Below are 20,975 nucleotides of genomic sequence, written 5' to 3'. Positions count from 1 at the left end.
TTGTGTTAACAAATTTCCATGATTTTACATAATTTTTCCTGGTCCGCTGAAAAACATAAAATGGGGGTTGCACACTCATGTGTTCTTCTTACCTTTTCTTAAAGGGGATGTCCTAGTTGTTCCTATCAAGCTGCACAAGTGTCCATTCTGTCCATACACAGCCAAGCAGAAAGGGATCCTGAAACGCCACATCCGTTCTCACACTGGTGAGCGGCCTTATCCCTGTGACGTTTGTCGGAAAAGATTTACCCGACAGGAGCACCTGAGAAGCCATGCACTGACTGTGAGTATATGCAGCTGACTAAAGGAAATCCGTTCTTAACTAGGCTTTTTATTCATACAATCAACTAAATTACTGTACCCTGCATTTATTAGCATTAGTTCTTATGATTGTAGAACTTTAAGGGATACTGTCATCACAAGTATTCTCTGGTTGAATTACACTAAAATAAACTTGAAAACTCAAATATTTAAATTAGAATTTTCAATTCGACCTTTGATAAATTTGCCCCATAGTGCTCACATTATGATATTACACACACTCATGGCCGTATTTATATTAAGGCACCCAGCGGCCTGTGCCTAGGGCAGCAGGTTTTTGGGGGTGGCCCTCAGGTGCCTATAAATGTATTTTTTAAATTAAAAAAAAAAATAATTGCCCGGCCTTTTCCACGAATTTCCATAGGTAAAAGGGTGAAAGAGCTGGGGGGGTGAAGCATAGAGGGCCGGCTGGTTGCCGGAAGTGACGTCGCCGCCACGGCCATGTAGGGGCGTGTTTACGTTCGGTTCCGAGGACAGCATCGGACCTAAATACAGTCCTGCACACTTATTATTTTGCATGTGCCAAATTGGTAAGAGAGTGGTTGGGTAAGGGGAGCCATGTCTAGGGTAGCACCTGAGATAAATCTGGTGCTGTCCTTAATCACTGGTGCAAAGAGCTGTGCTGCATTTTCCATTCAATGACACAGGAAACAATTCCAGTCCTAGACATTAACTTGAAGTTCCATAATTTGAATGAAAACACTTGGCCTAAGGCTTTGTGCCGTTATGGTTATGAAAACCCCTCTCATCTGTGATTTCTAATATCCTTAAAGGGATAATGTTATGGGAAAAATGTTTTTCAAAATTCTGCACTGAAATCCATTTCTCAAAAGAGCAAACAGATTTCTTTATATTTAATTTTGAAATCTGACATGGGACTGGACATATTGTCGGTTTCCCAGCTGCCCCCAGTCATGTGACTTGTGTTCTGATAAATTTCAGACACTCTTTACTGCTGTACTGCAAGTTGGAGTGATATCACCCCCTCCCCCCCACAGCAGCCTAACAACAGAACAATGGGAAGGTAATCAATTGAAAGTATAGTTGGTGGAACAGACCAAGGTAGACGCAGAGCTTTGGTGCAAAAAAATCCTTTTATTGACACAACATGTTTCGAGCAAAAATGCCCTTTGTCAAGTGCTCGAAACATTTTTGCTCGAAACATGTTGTGTCAATAAAAGGATTTTTTTGCAGCAAAGCTCTGCGTCTACCTTGGTCTGTTCCACCAACTATACTTTCAATTGATTGCCAGTACCAAGGACGAGGTACAGGAACTGACCACAAAGGTTATAAAAATTGAGGGGAGAAATACCACATCCAGTGGAAACAAAGAAGCTTCCAACAATGGGAAGGTAACCAGATTACAGCTCCCTAACACAACAACAGTGGCCTGGTAGATATAAGAATAGCACTTAATAGTAGAATCCAGGTCCCACTAAGACACATTCAGTTACATCGAGTAGAAAAAACAACAACCTACCAGAAAGCCGTTACATCCTAAAGTGCTGAAAAGCACATGACCAGGCAAAATGACCTGAGATGGCTGCCTACACACCAATATTACAACCAAAAAAAATACACTTGCTGGTTCACAAATGAAATTTTATATTGTAGAGTGAATTATTTGCAGTGTAATTTAGAAATAAAAACTACATCATAAAATCATGAATCTTTAAAATTTGTCACCTGTTATTCAGAGTGCTTGAGACCTAGGGTTTTCTGGATAAGGGATTTTCCATAATTGAGACCACTTTACCTTAATTCTACTAAAAAAAAATTGAAACAATAAACCAAATAGGATTGTTTTGCCTTTAATACGGATTAATTACTGTATAGCTTAGCTGGTATCAAGTACAATGCACATTATTACAGAGAAAAAGAAAATCAGTTTTAATTATTTGAATTATTTGAATCAAATTAAGTCTATGGGAGACGGCCATGCCGAAATTTGGAACTTTCTGGATAATGGGTTTCCAGATAATGGATCCCATACCTGTACATTATTCCCTATATAAAACACAAGATCCATGAATAGCCTGTAAAATATATCCTTGATGCTTAAAAAGTGTCACCAGTTGTTATCATGCCGTAGTAAATTCACTTGTGTCCCATGACTTTTGCGTTTTAGAGAAAATGAACATTATACTGTCACATAGATTCATAGTAGATTATAGTCCTTCATATTTAAACATTTGCTCAAGTTATTTAATAATTCAATTTTTTTAGTCTAGCAGAGATGGCATTTTTACAGAAACATGCACAGAAGGGAATGGAAACATTACTATGGCCATTTCCATTAGCTGGCTTTCTAGATCAAATCATCTGCATGTTGTAGTCTTTTTTTCCTTTTTAAAAATAGAGACTACAGTGTAGTCCCCATGCTATAGAAACAGCGTTACCCTACTCAGTCAAACAGTAGGAATTTTATTCTTAAGGAATTGTTGGAAATCGCAATTTTGAGCTTGCAGTTGCCAAAATGCTGTGTGTTTGGTTGTATATCATAGGAAATTGAAAAAAACACCCCCAGATTTTAAGATGGGAGAGTATATAGACAGAGCTTTTCTGAAATGAGTCATGAGGTTGGGTAGAGAGATGAGGAGACACTTTAAAGGACCAGTAACATCAAAATTCTTTCTAAATTATATAGAATTTAATTGTATAGAATGAAATAAAAACACAAAGACAAATTAAACTTTAAAATAGCAAAGCCTTTATTAAGAAATAACTTACAGAAACTCCGCTTCCTGTACTCTACAGAAAAGGCGATGATGATCCATTGTGCAATGCTCGATTTCTTCTCCCATATTCTACTGACAGTGTGTGGAAAGCGATGTCGGCGGGCTCCCCATTAGCTTCCAGGTGTAGCGAATCTACAATGTGCCTATGCCCTGTGGCCTGTACAGACTGAAGAGGCTCACACAGCGTGAACATATTTTATTTGCAGGCGCTCCTGACAGTTTCGGCAGTCACAGGTGTAAGGTGCATCGCTTGTGTATTTGGGCAGGCTGAGTCCCTGGGAGCCAAAGGATGAGCACGCTGTCCTCTTTGCAGCGCTCTCAGGTTTGATCCCATAGTTGCGCCCGTTAGCTTGGAATCCAGAGAAGGAAGGCGCAGCACTGGAGATGGGATCCAGCCAGGAGCGCGCCGCTGTCTGCCCAATTGCAGAGTCTTCAAAAATCTGCCTGGCAGCTGTCTCCTCCTGCCCCAGATCTCAGCTGCTCCAACCCAGTGTGTCCTTATTTCCAGCACGAGACCTGCCTCGCATGTTTAGCTACATGCAGCGTGTAGGAAATAAGAACACACTGGGTTGGAGCTGCTGAGATCTGGGGCAGGAGGACACACAGACAGCTGCCGGGCAGATTTTTGAAGACTCTGCCATTTGAAACTGCTTCTTTGCACTTGTGGTTGAAGCCCATCGGGCAGACAGCGGCAGATACACGGTACACTCCTGGCTGGATCCCATCTCCATTGCTGCGCCTTCCTTCTCTGGATTCCAAGCTAACGGGCGCAACTACGGGATCAAACCTGAGAGCGCTGCAAAGAGGACAGAGTGCTCATCCTTTGGCCCAGAGAGACTTAGCCTGCCCGAATACACAAGTGATGCACCTTACACCTGTGACTGCCGAAACTGTCAGGAGCGCCTGCAAATGAAATATGTTCACGCTATTGGCGCAGTGTGGGAGCCTCTTCCGATTGTACAGGCCACAGGTACATTGTAGATTCGCTACCTCCTCCTGCGCTGGACACCTGGAAGCTAATGGGGAGCCCGCCGACATTGCCTTCCACACGCTGTCAGTAGAATATGGGAGAAGAAATTGAGCGATGCACAATGGATCGTCGTCACCCTGTCGCCTTTTCTGTAGAGGACAGGAAGCAGAGTTTCTGTAAGTTATTTCTTAATAAAGGCTTTGCTATTTTAAAGTTTAATTTGTATTGGTGTTTTTATTTTGTTCTATACTAATGAATTTTTTAAAAACATTTTTTTGAGTTACTGGTCCTTTAAAGTGCAATCATTTGCGTTTTTGGTGTAAACCCTTGATAAGCATGCACATGTACAGGCACATTGGTATAAAGATCACAAGAATGTATTTTCCATGGGATAGAGAGTAAACTATGAAGGTATATATTACTGTGTGCGCTGCATTTTCTGTGGGACAGTCCAGATTTTGACAACTCAGCCCGGAGCGCCAGGTTTCTTAGTGAAATATCACAAGTTTCTCTTTGATCTCCTGCACTGATGCCAGGAAAACATACAAAGTCTCTGAAACGTAATTAAAATAAGAGTCTTTTTAGCAGAGAGACCAGAACACTGAGAAGCTGCACTTTGATACATTTGTAACAATTTAAGATAAGCAGGTTTCTTGGTGCTTAAAGGGCGATTTCTGCTTCATTAGCAAAACTGTTATAACACATAAAACATGGCCTTAAAACTCCCAGAAATGTGTTCAAACTTTCATAACCTGCCAAATTTTGTAAAATGGACATGGTAATTAGGGGGTGTGTCTATAAAAAGGGCGTGGTAAAAATGTTGCTGCACTACACTCATCTAATATTTTTGTTTCTCTTTACATTTTTCAAATGTTGGAAGGTATGCTACTGTACCTTTGCAGCCCCTATTAAATGAAAAATGAAAGTTTTTTAAAGTAATGAAAATATAATGTACTATTGCCCTGCACTGGTAAAACTATGTAGTATTTGCTTCACAACTATAGTTTATATAAACAAGCTGCTGTGTAGCCATGGGGGCAGCCATTCAAAGCTGAAAGAGGAGAAAAGGAACAGGATACACAGCAGATAACAGATAAACTCTGTAGTATACAATGGGGTCTTCAGAACTCACACCAACTTATTCCCATGCAATATTTGGTGTCATGGGAAACCCTTTAGTTGTAGATAGCAAATAACTAGGCAGCCCTGCGATCACTGTGCTCACCTTAAAGGGGTGGTTCAACTTTAAGGTAACTTTTATTATGTTATAGAACGGCCAATTCTAAGTAACTTTTCAATTGGTTTTCATTATTTGTTTTTTATAGTTTTATATTTATTTGCCTTTTTCTTCTGACTCTTTGGAGCTTTCAAATGGGCATCACTGACTCCCTTCTAAAAAACAAATGCTCTGTAAGGCTACAAATGTATTGTTATTGTTACTTTTTATTTCTTGTCTTTCTATTCTATAACTGGAGAGCTGCTGAATAAAAAGCTAAATAACTCAAAAACCACAAATAATAAAAGATGAAAGTAAATTGTCTCAGCATATCACTCTCTACGCCATACTAAAAGTTATCTCAAAGGTGAACAACCCCTCATGCTGCTCCTCAATATTGTCCCTTTAAAATTGCATTTAGTGTCAAAACTGCTAACTCCCCAACATGTACATTTTCCAGGGAATGACCTACCAATTTCATAGCTCACTAATAATGTTATGTGATCACTAGCATAGTCTATTGTCACTGGTGATGTGGTGAAACAAATAAGGCCCTTGGAATATTCCAAAACACTTTCCACTGAAATCCATGGGAAGTGTTTAGGAGTCTTACTGCATGGGTGATATTTATGGGTCCAAGATCATCTGTGGTGCTTTCTAAACAACTTTGCTTTGCAATGCAAATGTTGCAAAATTGTGCCCAACTCAGTATAAATCTGACAATAGGTCACATTTAGAGGGATATTTCTGCAAAGTGGCCAAACTGATGCAGACCATGCAGTCTTGGGTTGACTGATACAATATCCTAGCTCAGTGCCATTCCATACCTAACTGTCCCATTTTTAGAGGGACGGTCCCTCTTTTGACAGCTCAACCTGCAGCCCCTCATTTGTACTGGAAAGTCCAGTTTTTTCTCTGCAATGAAGCCAGAAAAAGAAACAAAGTTTCTAACTTAATTGGCTTTTGGCAGAGAGCCCAGAACAAGCACATGGGCCTATGGTAAAAATAGGGAATAAACAATAAGAAACGTAAGCCCATTAACTATTGTCTCATATTTTCAAAGCTTTTAAGCAAGTCTGTATTGGTTTCCTTCTTTGTTTTAGTGCAACGTGAACCAAAGACTGACCATACTCCCAAAGCGAACAACCAACCAGCAAAGAAGTCAGCTCCTCCCCCTCCAGTGCCAAACAAGGTCAAACATAATGCTGCTAGTCCTTCCAACAAGTAAGATATGCAAAGAGACATTTGCACTGGTTATTACAGAGACATTGGAGATATATAACAAAAACATTAACAAAAGCTAAACTTTTAAAAATGATCTCATCCATATAAAAATACACAAACAAAAGTAAAGCATCTGTCACCTTGTCCTCTATATATATATATATATATATATATATATATATATATATATATATATATATATATATATATATGGTCCATGTGTGCTACTATATCCAGTTGTTATAGTTACAGTTAAAAACCTAGAGATGTTATCTTATATTTACAGACCCAGCACTGAAACAAGAGAAGAGTTGAAGCAAAATTCCAAGGGGTCAAGTAAGTTGTAGCTCTTTATTGGATTTAACTATTTTCATTACTTGTCTATTTCTAGTGGAAAGGAAAAATGTAAGTTAAAATCATCTTGTCTAAAATCTGCATTTTACTGTACTGGCTGTGTTAAGAAAAAGAAATAATGAACTGCTTTCTGGCAGGCTATTGTTTGTCCTACTCAATGTAACTGAGTCACAGTGGGACATGGATTTTTACTATTTAGTGCTGTTCTTATATCTACCAGGGAGCTGTTATCTGATTACCTTCCCATTGTTTTACTGATGGGCTGCTGGGGGGTGGGGAGGGGGTGATGATATCACTCCAACTTGCAGTGCAGCAGTAAAGAGTGACCAAAGTTTATCAGAGCACAAGTCACATGAATGGGGTCACCTGGGAAACTGACAATATGTCTAGCCCCCATTTTGAACTGGTACATTTTGAAAAAATTATGTTTTCACATGACAGCATCCCTTTAATTTATGTCCTTTAAAACATAAGCATTTTTTTGTTTCCTTTTATGAAAGAAGATGTAAATCAAAAGAACGGTTTGTGCTATGTGGTCCAAAATATTCACCCCTGTTTTCATGGGACAATATTGTGCTGAAACAAGAGACTGAATATTCAACAATGTCACTGTGCACTGTAGCTTTAAGTCAGCTTTGATGGGGCCCTAGCCCAAACCATATAAACTTCTCTAGTCATTATTCTTTATCTACTATACTTTACCATTTTAATTCTACATTCAGGCAGGTAGTGTACTCCAGAGAGCACAGTAGGAGTGACCTCCATACCACTCATGCTGATGCTTGGCATTGCACATGGTAATGCTATGTTTTTGCCAGGGATCACCCATAAAACCCAAAGCTACCTATGAATAGTTCTTATGATGACTTTGTTTATTGTCATTTTAGATGGAGTTTCCAGATATTTTTGGCTTCCATCTTGTTGATTTGCAGGTCTTGGAGGTTAACAGAAACAGCAACATCAGAGACAGCGCTTGCCAATAAGGCACTAGCTACAATGTTTGGAAATAATCACAAAAAACATACAAATATATTTATCTGGTCTGTTGCCCTGTGTGATTTGTATATAATGTTTTAGAATTGCTACATGTATGTGGATGTGTTTGGTTTCCCCAGATACTTTAGATGGACTCAGGGTGTCCTCCATGAAGCTGGCACATCCTACTGTAGACAGACCAAAAATGATGGGCAAAAGACTTCCTAAGGGAAAGGTGACATCTTCTGAAGTGAGTTTAGACTCTTTTTTTTAAATAAAGAAAATAAATCCAACCATTTTGAAGAATTAAAACTTTACTAGCTCCCAGAACGGCCAGAAAAGCACTTAATGCTGGGTGATCTTAAATGAGGTGAATTATTATTTGTGCTTATTTTTTTTTTTTTAAAGAAGCCTATAGCAGAATCAGATGATAAAAAGGATGAAGAGAAGGTGAATTCTCACAGCAAAGTATCCTCATCTGCAAATGTATATTTAGACATCAGGTCCTATTGACACCTTACTTTCCTTATTGAGGAAGGGGCAGATTTAATTGCTAGATTTTTAAATTAAAATAAATAATATTTTAAATCATAAAGAAGGGGTACAATAAGGATATGACAAGTTACTACATGCTGATAGAAAACTAGATACTGTTTATGGGCAAATTAATTAGAATTCAAGATTTTGATTTCATCAAATTTAAGAAAATTCTGGCAAGCCATAGGTAATCAATTTAAGATGGCCAACCACATTGTATACTATATTACACCAAAGAAAGCATCCCAATAAAAGTTTAATCAAAAGGACAACCAATTGGGAATATAGAAACCCTTTAGTAAGCCAAATTGTTAGTAAAATGTATAAACTATAAAATAAAAAAATGGAATATTCGAATTCTTGATGAATCAGAAAGGATTGACCGGAATAGAGATTCATTTAAATTAGTTGGCCATCTTAAATATAGCGAAATATATTGACAACAATGACATTGCCAAATATCATCACTGGTCTTCTCTTTGGCTCCTGGTCAGAGTACATGTGCAGTAAAATGAAAAGCTGGCTTTTTGCTTCTAAATTCAGCTTTAACTTCAGCGCTACTGCTCATGCACATACCAAAATGATAAGGAATCACCGGCCTGGGGTATCAGGTATCGATTTGGTACCACTAAGATACCTTTACTTCTCCTTTCATACGGAAGACATATACTTAGCAGCATTTGCACTAAATGTCACAATGTCCTTTAACATATTGATGAGGACGAGTTTAGGAGTGCAAGGATTATTTGTTCTTTGTTCTCTGTATACACTTTTTCATAAATCCTGGCCTCAAGAACCCACTGCCCTGCTGTCCCTAAATACATCTTCCACTTATGCCATCAGTTTTTTTGTTATAGTAGATTTCTGTAGCCTTTTAAATTTTATTCAGAGTATAGCAATTTAAATTAGCAAACAGCATTAAAAAAAACAAGTAATAGGGGGCGTGGCCAAGCTGACTACCTGAATGGCAGCATGATCTGCGAGCTCCGTCCACCCGCTCCATAAGCAACCAGAACATAAGCACAATAAACGGATTTACAGCTCCGATACCGAGAGGATACTGATCAGTAATTGTCAGATGGCTCCTAAACTGAGAGCTACCCATAAACCAGGCGAAGTGGCCGATTTCTTTAAACGTAAGGACCAGGCCTCAAGCAGCCAAGATGGCGACGAGGCAGCTGCGTCTGAACCCTCGTTGGATGCGACTGACCAGGTTAGCAAACAAGACCTGAAGGACTTATACGATAACTTAGCAAAGCTCATAACAGTCTCGCAACAAAGAACGGTAAAGGAAATTACCGCAGAAGTGACGGCCCTCGGGGAGCGAGTTACTGCCCACGAAGAAGCCATTGAAGGGCTCCGTGCTTACTGCGCTCAAACTGAGGCGGATATCTCAGATATAAAGAGACATTTGTTTGCTTTGCAAGACCAGCAGGAAGACCTTGAGAATCGTTCAAGGCGCAACAACCTGCGCATTAAAAACCTGCCTGAAAGCTATACGGACCTGTAACCAACCGTCATGAAACTCTTTCAGAACATTTTACCGGACATTGAGCCTGCTCAGCTCGAGATTGACCGGATCCATCGCACATTACGAGGCAAACCCAGGGATGGTGATCCACCCAGAGATGTCGTATTGAGACTGCATTTTTTCAAAACGAAAGAATTGCTACTGCGTGGCACTTATAATAAGGAAACCAAGCTCGATGACGACACAGTCGTCCAACTCTATGCTGACATATCTCCAACCACACTCAAACGACGGAGAGAGCTTGAACCCTTAACGGAACTATTAAACCAACACCAAGTGAGATACCGCTGGGGTTTTCCGTTCAAACTGCTGGTCAATCACAACGGGAGAACCATCGCAATTTCCAACTTGCGAGAACAGAATAGATTATTGACAGCTCTTGGAATCCCGCCGGCAGAGGATAATGAATCGACCAGCTCCAAATGGATATCCCCGCCGACCTCGACATGGGCATCCACCAAGCCACATCGCGCCTCTAGGCCTCCGGATGAACCACCTACCCAAGCAGCACAAAGGCCAAAACAGAGCTGAAGCCTTTATTTCCTCTTCCCTTCGGCCAACTGTTAATCCGTGACTGACTCTACAGCTGGTGTTCGGGCGCATACCCTCCTATGCACGATACCTACCTGGAAGGTTATAGTGGGAAGGTGCCCGCTCCGATTAGGGAAACAGAAAATGTTCCCTTACTTGTTACACTGTTTGGCTTGTGGGCGCAGCCATTCACAAGCACATATTTTGTTTGTTTATGTTTAATGCATTGCGCAGTTATCATGTTGTCACCGTGTCACGAATTGTTTGAAGCGCTTCCTGGTTCCCCTCTAACACAGCCTACCCAAATTGATAACCTCCATGGATCTGACACTAATATCCCATAATGTTAAGGGTCTCAATAACCCCCGTAAAAGACGACTAGCAGCGGATTATTACAAAAAATTGGGCGGTGATGTAATATATATGCAGGAGACCCATTTTATCAAGGGAAAGAACCCAAACACTGGGCAGGAGGCTTCACCAAAAGCTACTATGCTTCAGATCAAGTTTAAAAAAGAGGGGTGGCGATCCTCATTAAAAAGAATACTCCCTTCGTTGAGAAGAAAGTGATTCGAGATCCCAGGGGGTGCTTCTTGATAGTTGAATGTGTTTTGAATAATAGAGAAACGACTCTAGTGTCGGTTTACGCTCCTAGTGTCAAACAAAAACTGTTCTATGATGATCTAGAGATGAGATTAGCTACAAACGCATAAGACTATATCTTAATTGGGGGAGACTTCAATACTACGCCGCAGGCTGGCCTTGATAGATCGGGCAACCATAACCTCTCCCAAGCGTTCCCACCCACTAGAACACTTACCACCTTTATGGCCAATTTGTCACTGTGGGATGTATGGTGAATCCAACATCCAGACAACAGGTCCTATACCTTCTATTCTAATGCCCACAAAACCTACTCTCGCATAGATTTCTGGCTAACTAACCCTAAGACTCTACCCTTTATAAAACATACAGATATAACATAAATCTCTTGGTCTGATCACGCAGCAATTCTTCATACATTAACGGATTGGGGCACCATCAACACAAACAAGAAATGGCGGCTTAATGAATCGCTACTAGCTGCAGAGAGTATTACCCAGGAATTAGCGGATGAAACTAAACATTACTTTACACAAAATACCACAGAAGAAGTTAGTATAGCAACCACATGGGTAGCTTATAAAGCTGTAATACGTGGTCACCTTATCAAACTAGCATCCCAAAAGAAAAAGTCTAGACAACAGAAAATACTACAGCTGACAAATAAAATAAGGCAACTAGAGAAGGAACATAGCCATAGTGGCGATGGTACAATAGAACAAGCCCTCATACAATGCAGAGGTGAACTCAATGTGATTTTGTATGAACAAGCTGATCAGGCCATAAGATATACAAATAATAAATTCTATGATAAGGCTAATAAAGCTGATACGCTGCTGGCACGTAAACTTAATCCCAGAGCTCATGCCCAAACCCTACATCCACTCAAAGAACACAATGGGTCGCTGACGTATGACTCGAAGCATATAGTGCAACTATTCCAAAATTATTACTCAGAATTATATTCAGGGCATACCACTGATCAAGCCACTAATACTCTACCCGAATCACCTCCTTCCTAGATAAATTAGATATCCCACAACTTCACGCAAATGAGAAAGATGTGTTAAACAGCCCGATCACTATTGAGGAAACAGAGGAGGCAATAAAGTCTTTAAATGCAGGTAAAGCTCCGGGGCCTGACGGCTTCTCCGCGCAATTCTATAAAAAACTAGCCAAAAATATATCCCAACACCTAACGAACTTTTACAATGCTGTCCTAGATGGTAAAGCTTCATTCCCTGCTGAAATGCTCCAAGCCAATATAGTTGTGATCCCTAAGCCGGACAGAGACCTGACAAATGTAGGTAATTACAGGCCAATTTCACTGATAAATACAGACGTTAAATTACTGGCCAAGATTTTGGCCAACAGACTGAATACAGTAATAGGTAGACTAATACATCCTGATCAAACTGGTTTCATACCGGGTAGGCAGTCCACGGACAACGTCAGGAGAATATTGGACATCCTGGCCTTCACTAAAGCGAAGAAGGTGCCGTCGGTCACTCTGTCATAAGACGCTGAAAAAGCTTTTGACAGGGTCGACTGGCGGTACCTTCAATGTGTACTTATAAAATTTGGCCTCCCACTTAAATTTCTCAATGCGGTAACGAACCTGTATTCCAAACCTTCGGCCAAGGTGTGTAACCTAGGTATTTCCTCAGACGATTTTCCCATACTCAACGGCACCCGCCAAGGATGCCCGCTTTCGCCACTACTCTTTAACCTTTGCATAGAGCCTTTAGCTATACTTATCAGATCAGACCCCTCAATACAAGGGATTGATGTAGGTCGGGGAACTTACCAAGTCGCTTTATTTGCTGATGATACTGTTTTCACCCTCTCACGCCCTTTCACATCGCTCTCGAATCTATTCCAATGCATTACGACCTTTTTGCACAGTCTCAGGCTTTCGTATAAATCAATCTAAGACAGTAGCTACACCACATAACCTATCAAACGCCTCTCTCAAGCTTCTCAAATTGAACTTTAACTTCAAATGGATAGAAAAAGGTATGAAGTATCTGGGGGTCAAATTGGCAGACGATCCCAACACACTCCACCATCTCAACTTCACGCCAATGTATGCCTACTTGAAAAACCTCATGCATAAATGGATGTCTTATCCAATATCCCTATTGGGTAGGGTCAATGCTATCAAAATGGTAATACTACCGAAACTATTATACCTGTTTAGGGGTTTGCCCATTACAATACCAGAGAAAGAAATAAAAGCCTTTCAATCTCATATAACATCTTTTATATGGCAAAACAAGAGAGCTAGAATCTCCACAGCTATATTGGCTAGGTCTAAAGGCAGGGGCGGATGGGGACTGCCGGACATTAAAAGATACTATCTGGCAGCCAGATTAGCGCAGTTGGTCCAATGGAACTCTGCTATAGAGACTCATAGATGGGTTGAAATTGAGCATTATCTTACTTATCCTATCGGGGTCCAAGGGCTACCTTGACCATCACACTCAGACTACTTATCTCCTTACATATATCATACGTTATTATTTTGGGATTCTTGCCGTTTAAGATACAATCTTCAAAGCTCACCAGGCTTGATTGTCCCAATTCATAATAATCCAGATTTTGCCCCGGGCCTGGTGACCCTAGGCTACAAACGCTGGGCTACTAAAGGGCTATGGTCCTTACATCAATTTATTCAATGGGACAAACTACTTCCATGGAGCACCTTTAAGGATAAATTTAGTATGACAGCAGGACCAGTTCCAATATTTGCAAATATCTCATTTCATCTCTACTCGATTTCCTATAGCGCCTATAGCTAAACTGACTAGGTTTGAATGTTTATATTGTAACTTGTCTTTTCGTAAAGCTTTAATTTCAGAACTTTATAGACTGATATGGCATGATAGGCCACCAGCGAAAACTAAACACCAAATACGGTGGGAGACGCACATAGGCGAAAGCCTATCAGAAGAGCAATGGACAGACATATTCATCGACATGGCGAAGATTTCTCTGAATGTTCTCATAAAGGAAAAACCATACAAAATATTGTATGATTGGTACGTGTCACCCACTTTGCTCCACAAATGGGACTCTACTAAACCCAAGACGTGTTTTAGAGGTTGTGGTCAGGAAGCTGATAACTGGCACAATTGGTGGACTTGCCCAATAGTTCAACAAATATGGACTGATACGTTCAACATAATTTCCTCGATTCTCCAAACTCATGTTGCTCCAGACCCATGGGCGGCGCTATTTGGCAGACGCTTTCAGCTCTCCAGAAATCGCAATAAATTAGCTACACAAATCTGCTCCGCCACAAGATGTGTTTTAGCTTCAATGTGGAAGGGCTCTGGCCCTCATCGATCAGCGCTGGAAAGGAAAATATGGTGGATTGCAGCTAAAGAAAAAATTACATACCTGCTGAAAGATAAGCTGGACAAATATGATCTAATATGGAATCCCTGGATTACTAAAGATGACCCCATCTAGTCTGTTTATACCCCACTGAATGTGATATAACTCTATACTCATGTAGGAAACTTGACTTGATGACACAGTGACAACAGAAAATGTATGCAAAATGTATGTTTTTTTTTTTTTATTCTATTTTCTTTTCCTTACTTTTATATTATTTTATTGTATGTTGTGATACAGATTTGCAAATTACAACTATTCATTGGCATTTTGTATAAGATGTTAAACCTGAATAAACACAAAGTTGAAAAAAAAACAAAACAAGTAATAAAGCAGATAACTTGGCAGGTCTTACTGTTATTTTGTGATTAATATAATTGTTGCTTTGACAAGGTATAACAGTATATGAGAGTTCTTGCTATGCATTGTTTGTTTTGTTTATTACTTACTACAGTTTAGGTTTTGGGTCTAAACTAGGGCCAGGTCAAGCCAACCGGCTACCCTAGGCAAACCAGCTGGCCACCACACTCCCCCCCCATTAGTGTTGCCACCAGGCTGGTAAAACACCTGCCAAGGTCGGGCCAGTATTACAAATTTACCGGCAATGTAGCTGCTGGTAGGTAAATTTGTAATACCCTTAAAAAGACCCCTCGGCCTGACCCCAATCTCCTGTAAAAACGTAGCTTTTGTGACTTTGTCCCCGTCTTGAAATGTCGGCGCTGTGGCCATGCCCCTTTTACGGCATGGCACCGCCCCTTTTGACATCATGCCTGCCCCTTTTTGTTCCTGCCCCCCACCAGGCCGGTAAAACATTTTGGAAAAGGTGGCAACCCTACCCCCCATGTGCACACACAAAGAAATGTGCTGTAACAGCAAAGAACTGACAGGGGGAAGGGAAGAAACTGATAGAGGGAGGAGGAGAGACTGATAGAGGGGATGTAGGAGAGAGTGACAGAGGGGAGGGAATAGCAACAGAGGGGAGGGAGGGGAGCGAACATGGACTAGGGTAGGCAGAAGACCTATTAACAGATACCTGCCCAGGACCCCCCATCGTTACGCCCTAGGCAGATGCCTCTTCTACCTAACCCTAGTTCCAACCCTGTTCTAAGCAATACCTATTCATGATGACAGTAAAAAAAGTAATTTGTGTTCCCTTTTATTAACAGAATCCAAGGATCCCCACTACCCCTAGCCCTGCACCCTCACCAACTAAGACAAGCCCTCTGTCTCCCTTAGCTGCCTCAACTGAGAAGCAAAGCCAGAAGACTGCTGGAAATCACATCTCCTTTGTGGATAATTCAAAAGTAGAAGACCTTGCAGCAGAGATTGCATCACTCAAGTTCATGATGGATATCTTGAGAAACAAACATTTGTATGTTTTTATTTAGGGTGTGGTACTGCTAAGTCATATTTTTATTAGGGGATGTGTCAAATCCTGGATTCAGTACTTGATGCTCCAAATCCTGAATTGGTTCAGGATTCAGCTGAATCCAACAGATTGACTGAACTAAATCTGAACCCTTAAAATCACATGAGGGATTGAAACATTTTTTTCTGTACTTCTCTACCCACAATGCAACACGTAAAACACCGACAGCCTGCAGGCACAATGCAAAAGGAAGGAAGTCCTATACTTGAAAGTACTGCTCATGAATAAGGGGGCTCTAAAAATAGAGCTACAATTTTCAGTTGCACCTTGCAACTCAAGTTCCAAAGTAGCCACAATCTACAAACTGATAATATATAAGTATAGCATGGCCAGAGTGTATAACATTTTCATACAATGCTTAATCCATTTTGTACCTAGTTTAGAGTTTAGAGGAAAAAATGGTTATGAATTAAGCCTGTCTGTGCTGTGCTAATACATCAGACAGATTGTTGACTGCATCTTATGATTTTGTTTATGCAGAAAAGATATGGAAGATATTAGATCAGAGATGAATGAAGAGAGAGCCAAGCGAATAGCAATCCAGGTAAATAGTAAAACCCTGTATGCATGTCAAAAGAAAAAGTCTTCTAATAACACTGGCACCTTATAAAACTTTTATACATGCCACAATTACTATTTTATTTGATGTTATGCTTTAAAGTTCACTATATAAAATGTAAGTGACTATGAAGATTCTCATTTATCCAGCTCATGATATACAGTATCTAGTAGAATTAAGTCAAAGGCAACTGGACTTTTAGAGTTTTCTTGAAAATGTTTCACTACTCATACAAGCGGCTTTTTCAGTTCAACTGAAGTGGTAGGAACATGACTGGAAGTGTGAATTGTTGTGAAGCCGCCGATTGGATGTCTGTGACTTTACTATCCTTAAGGGTTTACATGTTGGGGAATTCACTACCACTTCAGTTGAACTGAAGAAGCCACTCGAATGAGCGGGGAAATGTTTTCAAGAAAAACTCTAAATGTCCACTTGCCTTTGACTTAATTCTACTAGATACTGTAAAATTTAAGTGAGCATTAACATTTACTATATTGTGTTTACTGTGTTTTTCTGCAGTTGTTATTTACTACAATTAACAAAATAAGCAAATTTACAATTGGTGCCCAAATTTTTTTCTGATCTTCTTGTTGCTGGGTGAACTTTGAGGACTGTAGAGTAGAGTATTTGCTTTCTATGTACCTGTTAGAGAGGACCATGCACCCAGGTAATGTAAAATACAAAGTCATGCCCCATAATAAACTTGGCATGCTTGTAGAGTGAAGAGAAGGTTGCATGGAAAACAGTATGGTCTGTGTTGAGCTTAAAGGGATACTGTCATGGGAAAATGTGTTTTTTTCAAAACACATCAAAAGTGCTGCTCCAGGAGAATTCTACACTGAAATCCATTTTTCAAAAGAGCAAACCGGTTTTTTTTTATATTCGATTTTGAAATCTGACATGGGGCTAGACATATTGTCAGTTTCCTAGCTGCCCCCAATCATATGACTTGTGCTCTGATAAACTTTAGTCACTCTTTGCAACTTTTTGCAAGTTGGAGTGATATCATCCCCTTACTTTACCTCCCAGCAGCCTAACAAAAGAACAATGGGAACCAGATAGCAGCTGGTAGATCTAAAAACAACACTCAATAGTAAAAGCCAAGTCCCACTTAGACTGATTGAGTTACATTAAGTAGGAGAAATAACAGCCTGCTAGAAAGTTGTGTTGTGTGCAATAAAGAGCACTTAGCAGCAAGTTCTGCCTCTTCGTTTGCTTTCTCTCAGCTCTTTTGTTGATTTGCATATATCCTACACCTGGAGCGGGGGTGCCTTGCTGAGAATGAGAGCATAGCTGCCAGTTCCCCAGTCATCCTGTTTTATTGTTCAGCCTGCTAGAAAGTAGTTCCATCCTAAAGTGCAAGCACTTGTCACATGAATGGGGCAGCTGGGAAACTGACAATATGTCTAGCCCCATGTCAGATTTCTAAAATAGAGTATAAAAAAAATCTGCTCTTCCATCTTCTTTCTGTTGTATACTGTCAGCACGATGTGTTTGTACCAAGAGAGGTTCCATTGTATAACTGACTACTACTTTCGAACCTTGGTTATATTTTCATTGATGTAATTCGATACGACATGTCATGTTCTATATATGCTACTATTTTTCTGAAAATTTCTATAAATAAAGACATTTAAAAAAAAAAAAATCTGCTCTTTTATGAATTGGATTTCAGTGCAGAAGTCTGCTGGAGTAGCAGAACATTAACTGATTTTTCCACGACAGTATCCCTTTAACAACCTATATTATCAAATCAGTTGTAGGTGTCAATATTAGTTTGCACTTTGCTTGTCCATTAATTCTTAAAATAGTTTTGATTTGGTCCATTAAAACAGGGTTAAAGAATCTTCAGTTTTCCAGTAAAATACCTTAATGCAACTCTATATTTTTTTTTATGATTGTCTGTTAAAACCTCATAATGAACAAACATGTAACTTATATTATCCTCAACATGCATACATCATGCAGAATTTTAAAGGACCTGTAAAGCCCAAACATGAATTATCGTTAAAAAAGCAGCTGTGTTACTAAAAGTCTGCTGGTGTGTTACATGTACCTCTGTGTGCTTTCTTGTAGCAGCTCTGTTGATCCGTTTCCTCTGATAGTGTAGAGTAGGAGAAGCGTTTTTCCCAGCATGCCTATCTTCCCATTGCGACTCACGACCTGGATCATGCGCAGTTCCTCTCTGTAGTACTGCTGAGCATGCGCATATTGAGCAGCAGCAGGGAAAGAAGCAGCAGACACGCCTTCTTGAGCTAGCTAGCTGTGTGTGACGCGCGAGGTCAAGGGGAGGGCTTAATTTAGCGCATGGGCATTTCAAATTCGGAGAGAGAGGACATGACGTTGACACGGCCAAAATGGCGGCCGCAAAGAATAGAACGTTTGAAAACTTCGACGTAACGGTATGAGAGCTCCAGACCGATTTGGGCAGTGAAAATAATGCGGTTCAGGAGGGGTGCACACAAGCAACAATTATAGTTGAGTATTGCAAATTACCTTTCCTTCTCCTTTAAATGCTAATAAACCAGTTGTTTATTTTCAGATGGAGGTTGAGCACCTGAAGAATCTGTCTTCGGCATAAATCATTGATGGTTTCAAAATGTTCCTGTCCCCTGAGCATATATATCTCCTGGACACTCGTCCACTATCAATAAGGATCCAGATTTGGAAGGAAAATGTGCCCAGTGGTGATTCAATGTACAGAACTACCCAGTTTTATATTGAGATTTTATTTATGTTCTGAAGAAACACAGAAGATGAGTCTTTAACCAAAGTGGCTGCCTCTTCTGGATTCTTCCTAAAGTTTTAATCTTCTCATAAGCCTCATTATTCCCAATCTTTACCTGCTTGGACATCTTCTGCACTTCATCATTTTTTAGAACACATTTTTTGTGTGTCTTGAATTAAGATTTTCATTTATATGTACTTGCTGAACAGAACATGTTCATGTCTGCTCTCATATATATTTTGGTTCCTATATCAGGACTGCATATGTTGCACAATGGGCCTTCAAAACCTCAATTGAAGGGATAGTGAATCAGGTTTTAGCATAATTGAATTCTTCATCAAAATATGCCTATATGCACTTTAGACCATTTTCCTCAATGCAACCTCTTTATATGTAAACTGGACATAAGTAATTTCTCCTTTAAGAGCGTGGCGGACTTCAAAACATTCTTATGGTCCCTTGGGGCTTGTCAATCAGAGCTGCAAGGCCGGAAGTTAAATGCTTGACTGACAGGAAAAATCCGGCACAATTAAATGGTGTTGTGCTTATACTATACTACTACACACAGGGTCAGGGTTTACAGCCACCGTATCACAGTGCCGCTGCTTTCTTTCATGTTCAGGTATGTGATTATACAATAACAAAACTCTGCACCTCCACCACACTGCAAAACTCCTCTTTTGCTCTGTGCTGCTCGTTTTTTTTAATGGTGCTTTTAACTTATTCTGACTTATGTGTGGCCCTTGTCTGCCTGCATTCCCTACACAGACAGAATGATCAGTGCCAGGACTGCTTGCAAGATTAACCTTTTAACCCCCAGAGCTGGAGTAGATCGTTAGTGCAGGAAAAGTCAATCAGGCAGTAACACAAATATATAACCTAGTAAAAGGGAATGAGTTAAAAGCACCTTCTGAAAAAAACCCCAAACCTGAGCAGTGTGGGAGAGAAGATTTCAGAAAGATGAAGCTTTTATTTTTTGCAGGAGTGGGTGTGAGATAAGAGAGGCTGAACGCAGTAGTACTCGCCCCCTACAGGAAGTAGTATCCTTCTCCATATGAGGAGTGTTTTTTCTTTTTCAAAACAATTTATTTACTAATTTGTGGGTTTACATCAGTAATTTTATGATTTTTAGTTTTTTATTGCGATTTTAGTTATTATTTCCATCAAAGTAGAGATGTAAGCACAAAGTTAGAGGTGTCACTATCACTTTAAATAACAGCCCATCAACTTTCTTCCCAGAACTGAATCTACAAGCATGATGTACTAAGTCCTAAGGACATTATTTGCTAATGTTTATAACCAGCATAGATAACCTGAGAAACTTTACATCTTGAATAAATGTATAGACCTGTATGTACCATCACTGCCCCTTTTGCACAGCTTAGAGCAAGGTAAAGTTAGAATTATAAGAAATTGCTTATATTTTTTTATATACTTGTTATACTTGGAACCAGTTCAGTGCCAAACCTCTTCTGGCCTTAAAAAAGACATATGGGAATGTCAGTTATTTTAGTCAGGTTGAGTTATCTGTTAATATCTGTCTTTTTCTGTTATACAATGTTTGTTAATAAATTTACATATATTTATTCTTATTCAAACGACACCTTCATTGTTTATCTGTCTTATTTGTTTGGTGTAACAAAACAAATTAGGTTGACTTTTTAGAATTTACTGCTCATACTATCCTTTTTGCTATAAAGTTTGTTCTAGTCTCAGAGCTACATTATTCAATATTCTCCTGGCAAATTCTGACATATGTAGAAATGGAAAAGTCAGCACTTTTTCTGCCTTATTCCTACAACTGGACCACCAAACAAAAATTCAGATGAAATGCCAGTTATCAGAAATCGAAATGAGTTA

General features: G+C 39.8%; 1 protein-coding gene across 12 annotated transcripts in view; it reads left to right on the top strand.

The window, feature by feature from the left end:
* LOC121400590 (zinc finger and BTB domain-containing protein 8B-like) overlaps positions 1–20,707 on the top strand; it is a 36,907-nt gene extending 16,200 nt beyond the window's left edge. For 5 of the 12 annotated variants that reach the window (XM_041583967.1, XM_041583965.1, XM_041583962.1 and 2 more), the window contains 6 exons: positions 105–283; positions 6,349–6,469; positions 6,756–6,805; positions 7,939–8,048; positions 8,207–16,372; positions 18,930–20,707. In XM_041583967.1, the coding sequence (XP_041439901.1) occupies positions 105–283; positions 6,349–6,469; positions 6,756–6,784 (329 nt within the window). In that variant the 3' untranslated portion in view covers positions 6,785–6,805; positions 7,939–8,048; positions 8,207–16,372; positions 18,930–20,707. Of the gene's footprint in view, positions 1–104; positions 284–6,348; positions 6,470–6,755; positions 6,806–7,710; positions 8,049–8,206; positions 16,373–18,929 lie in introns of those variants that run through there. The other 7 variants (XM_041583960.1, XM_041583969.1, XM_041583963.1 and 4 more) reach the window with 7 other exon arrangements.
* The last annotated feature ends 268 nt before the right edge of the window (positions 20,708–20,975 follow it).

This window comes from Xenopus laevis, chromosome 2S, assembly GCF_017654675.1.
Source record: "Xenopus laevis strain J_2021 chromosome 2S, Xenopus_laevis_v10.1, whole genome shotgun sequence".
NCBI lineage: Eukaryota > Metazoa > Chordata > Amphibia > Anura > Pipidae > Xenopus > Xenopus laevis.
The sequence above is the reverse complement of the archived record's forward strand: the minus strand, read 5'-3'. Positions and strand labels throughout refer to the sequence as shown.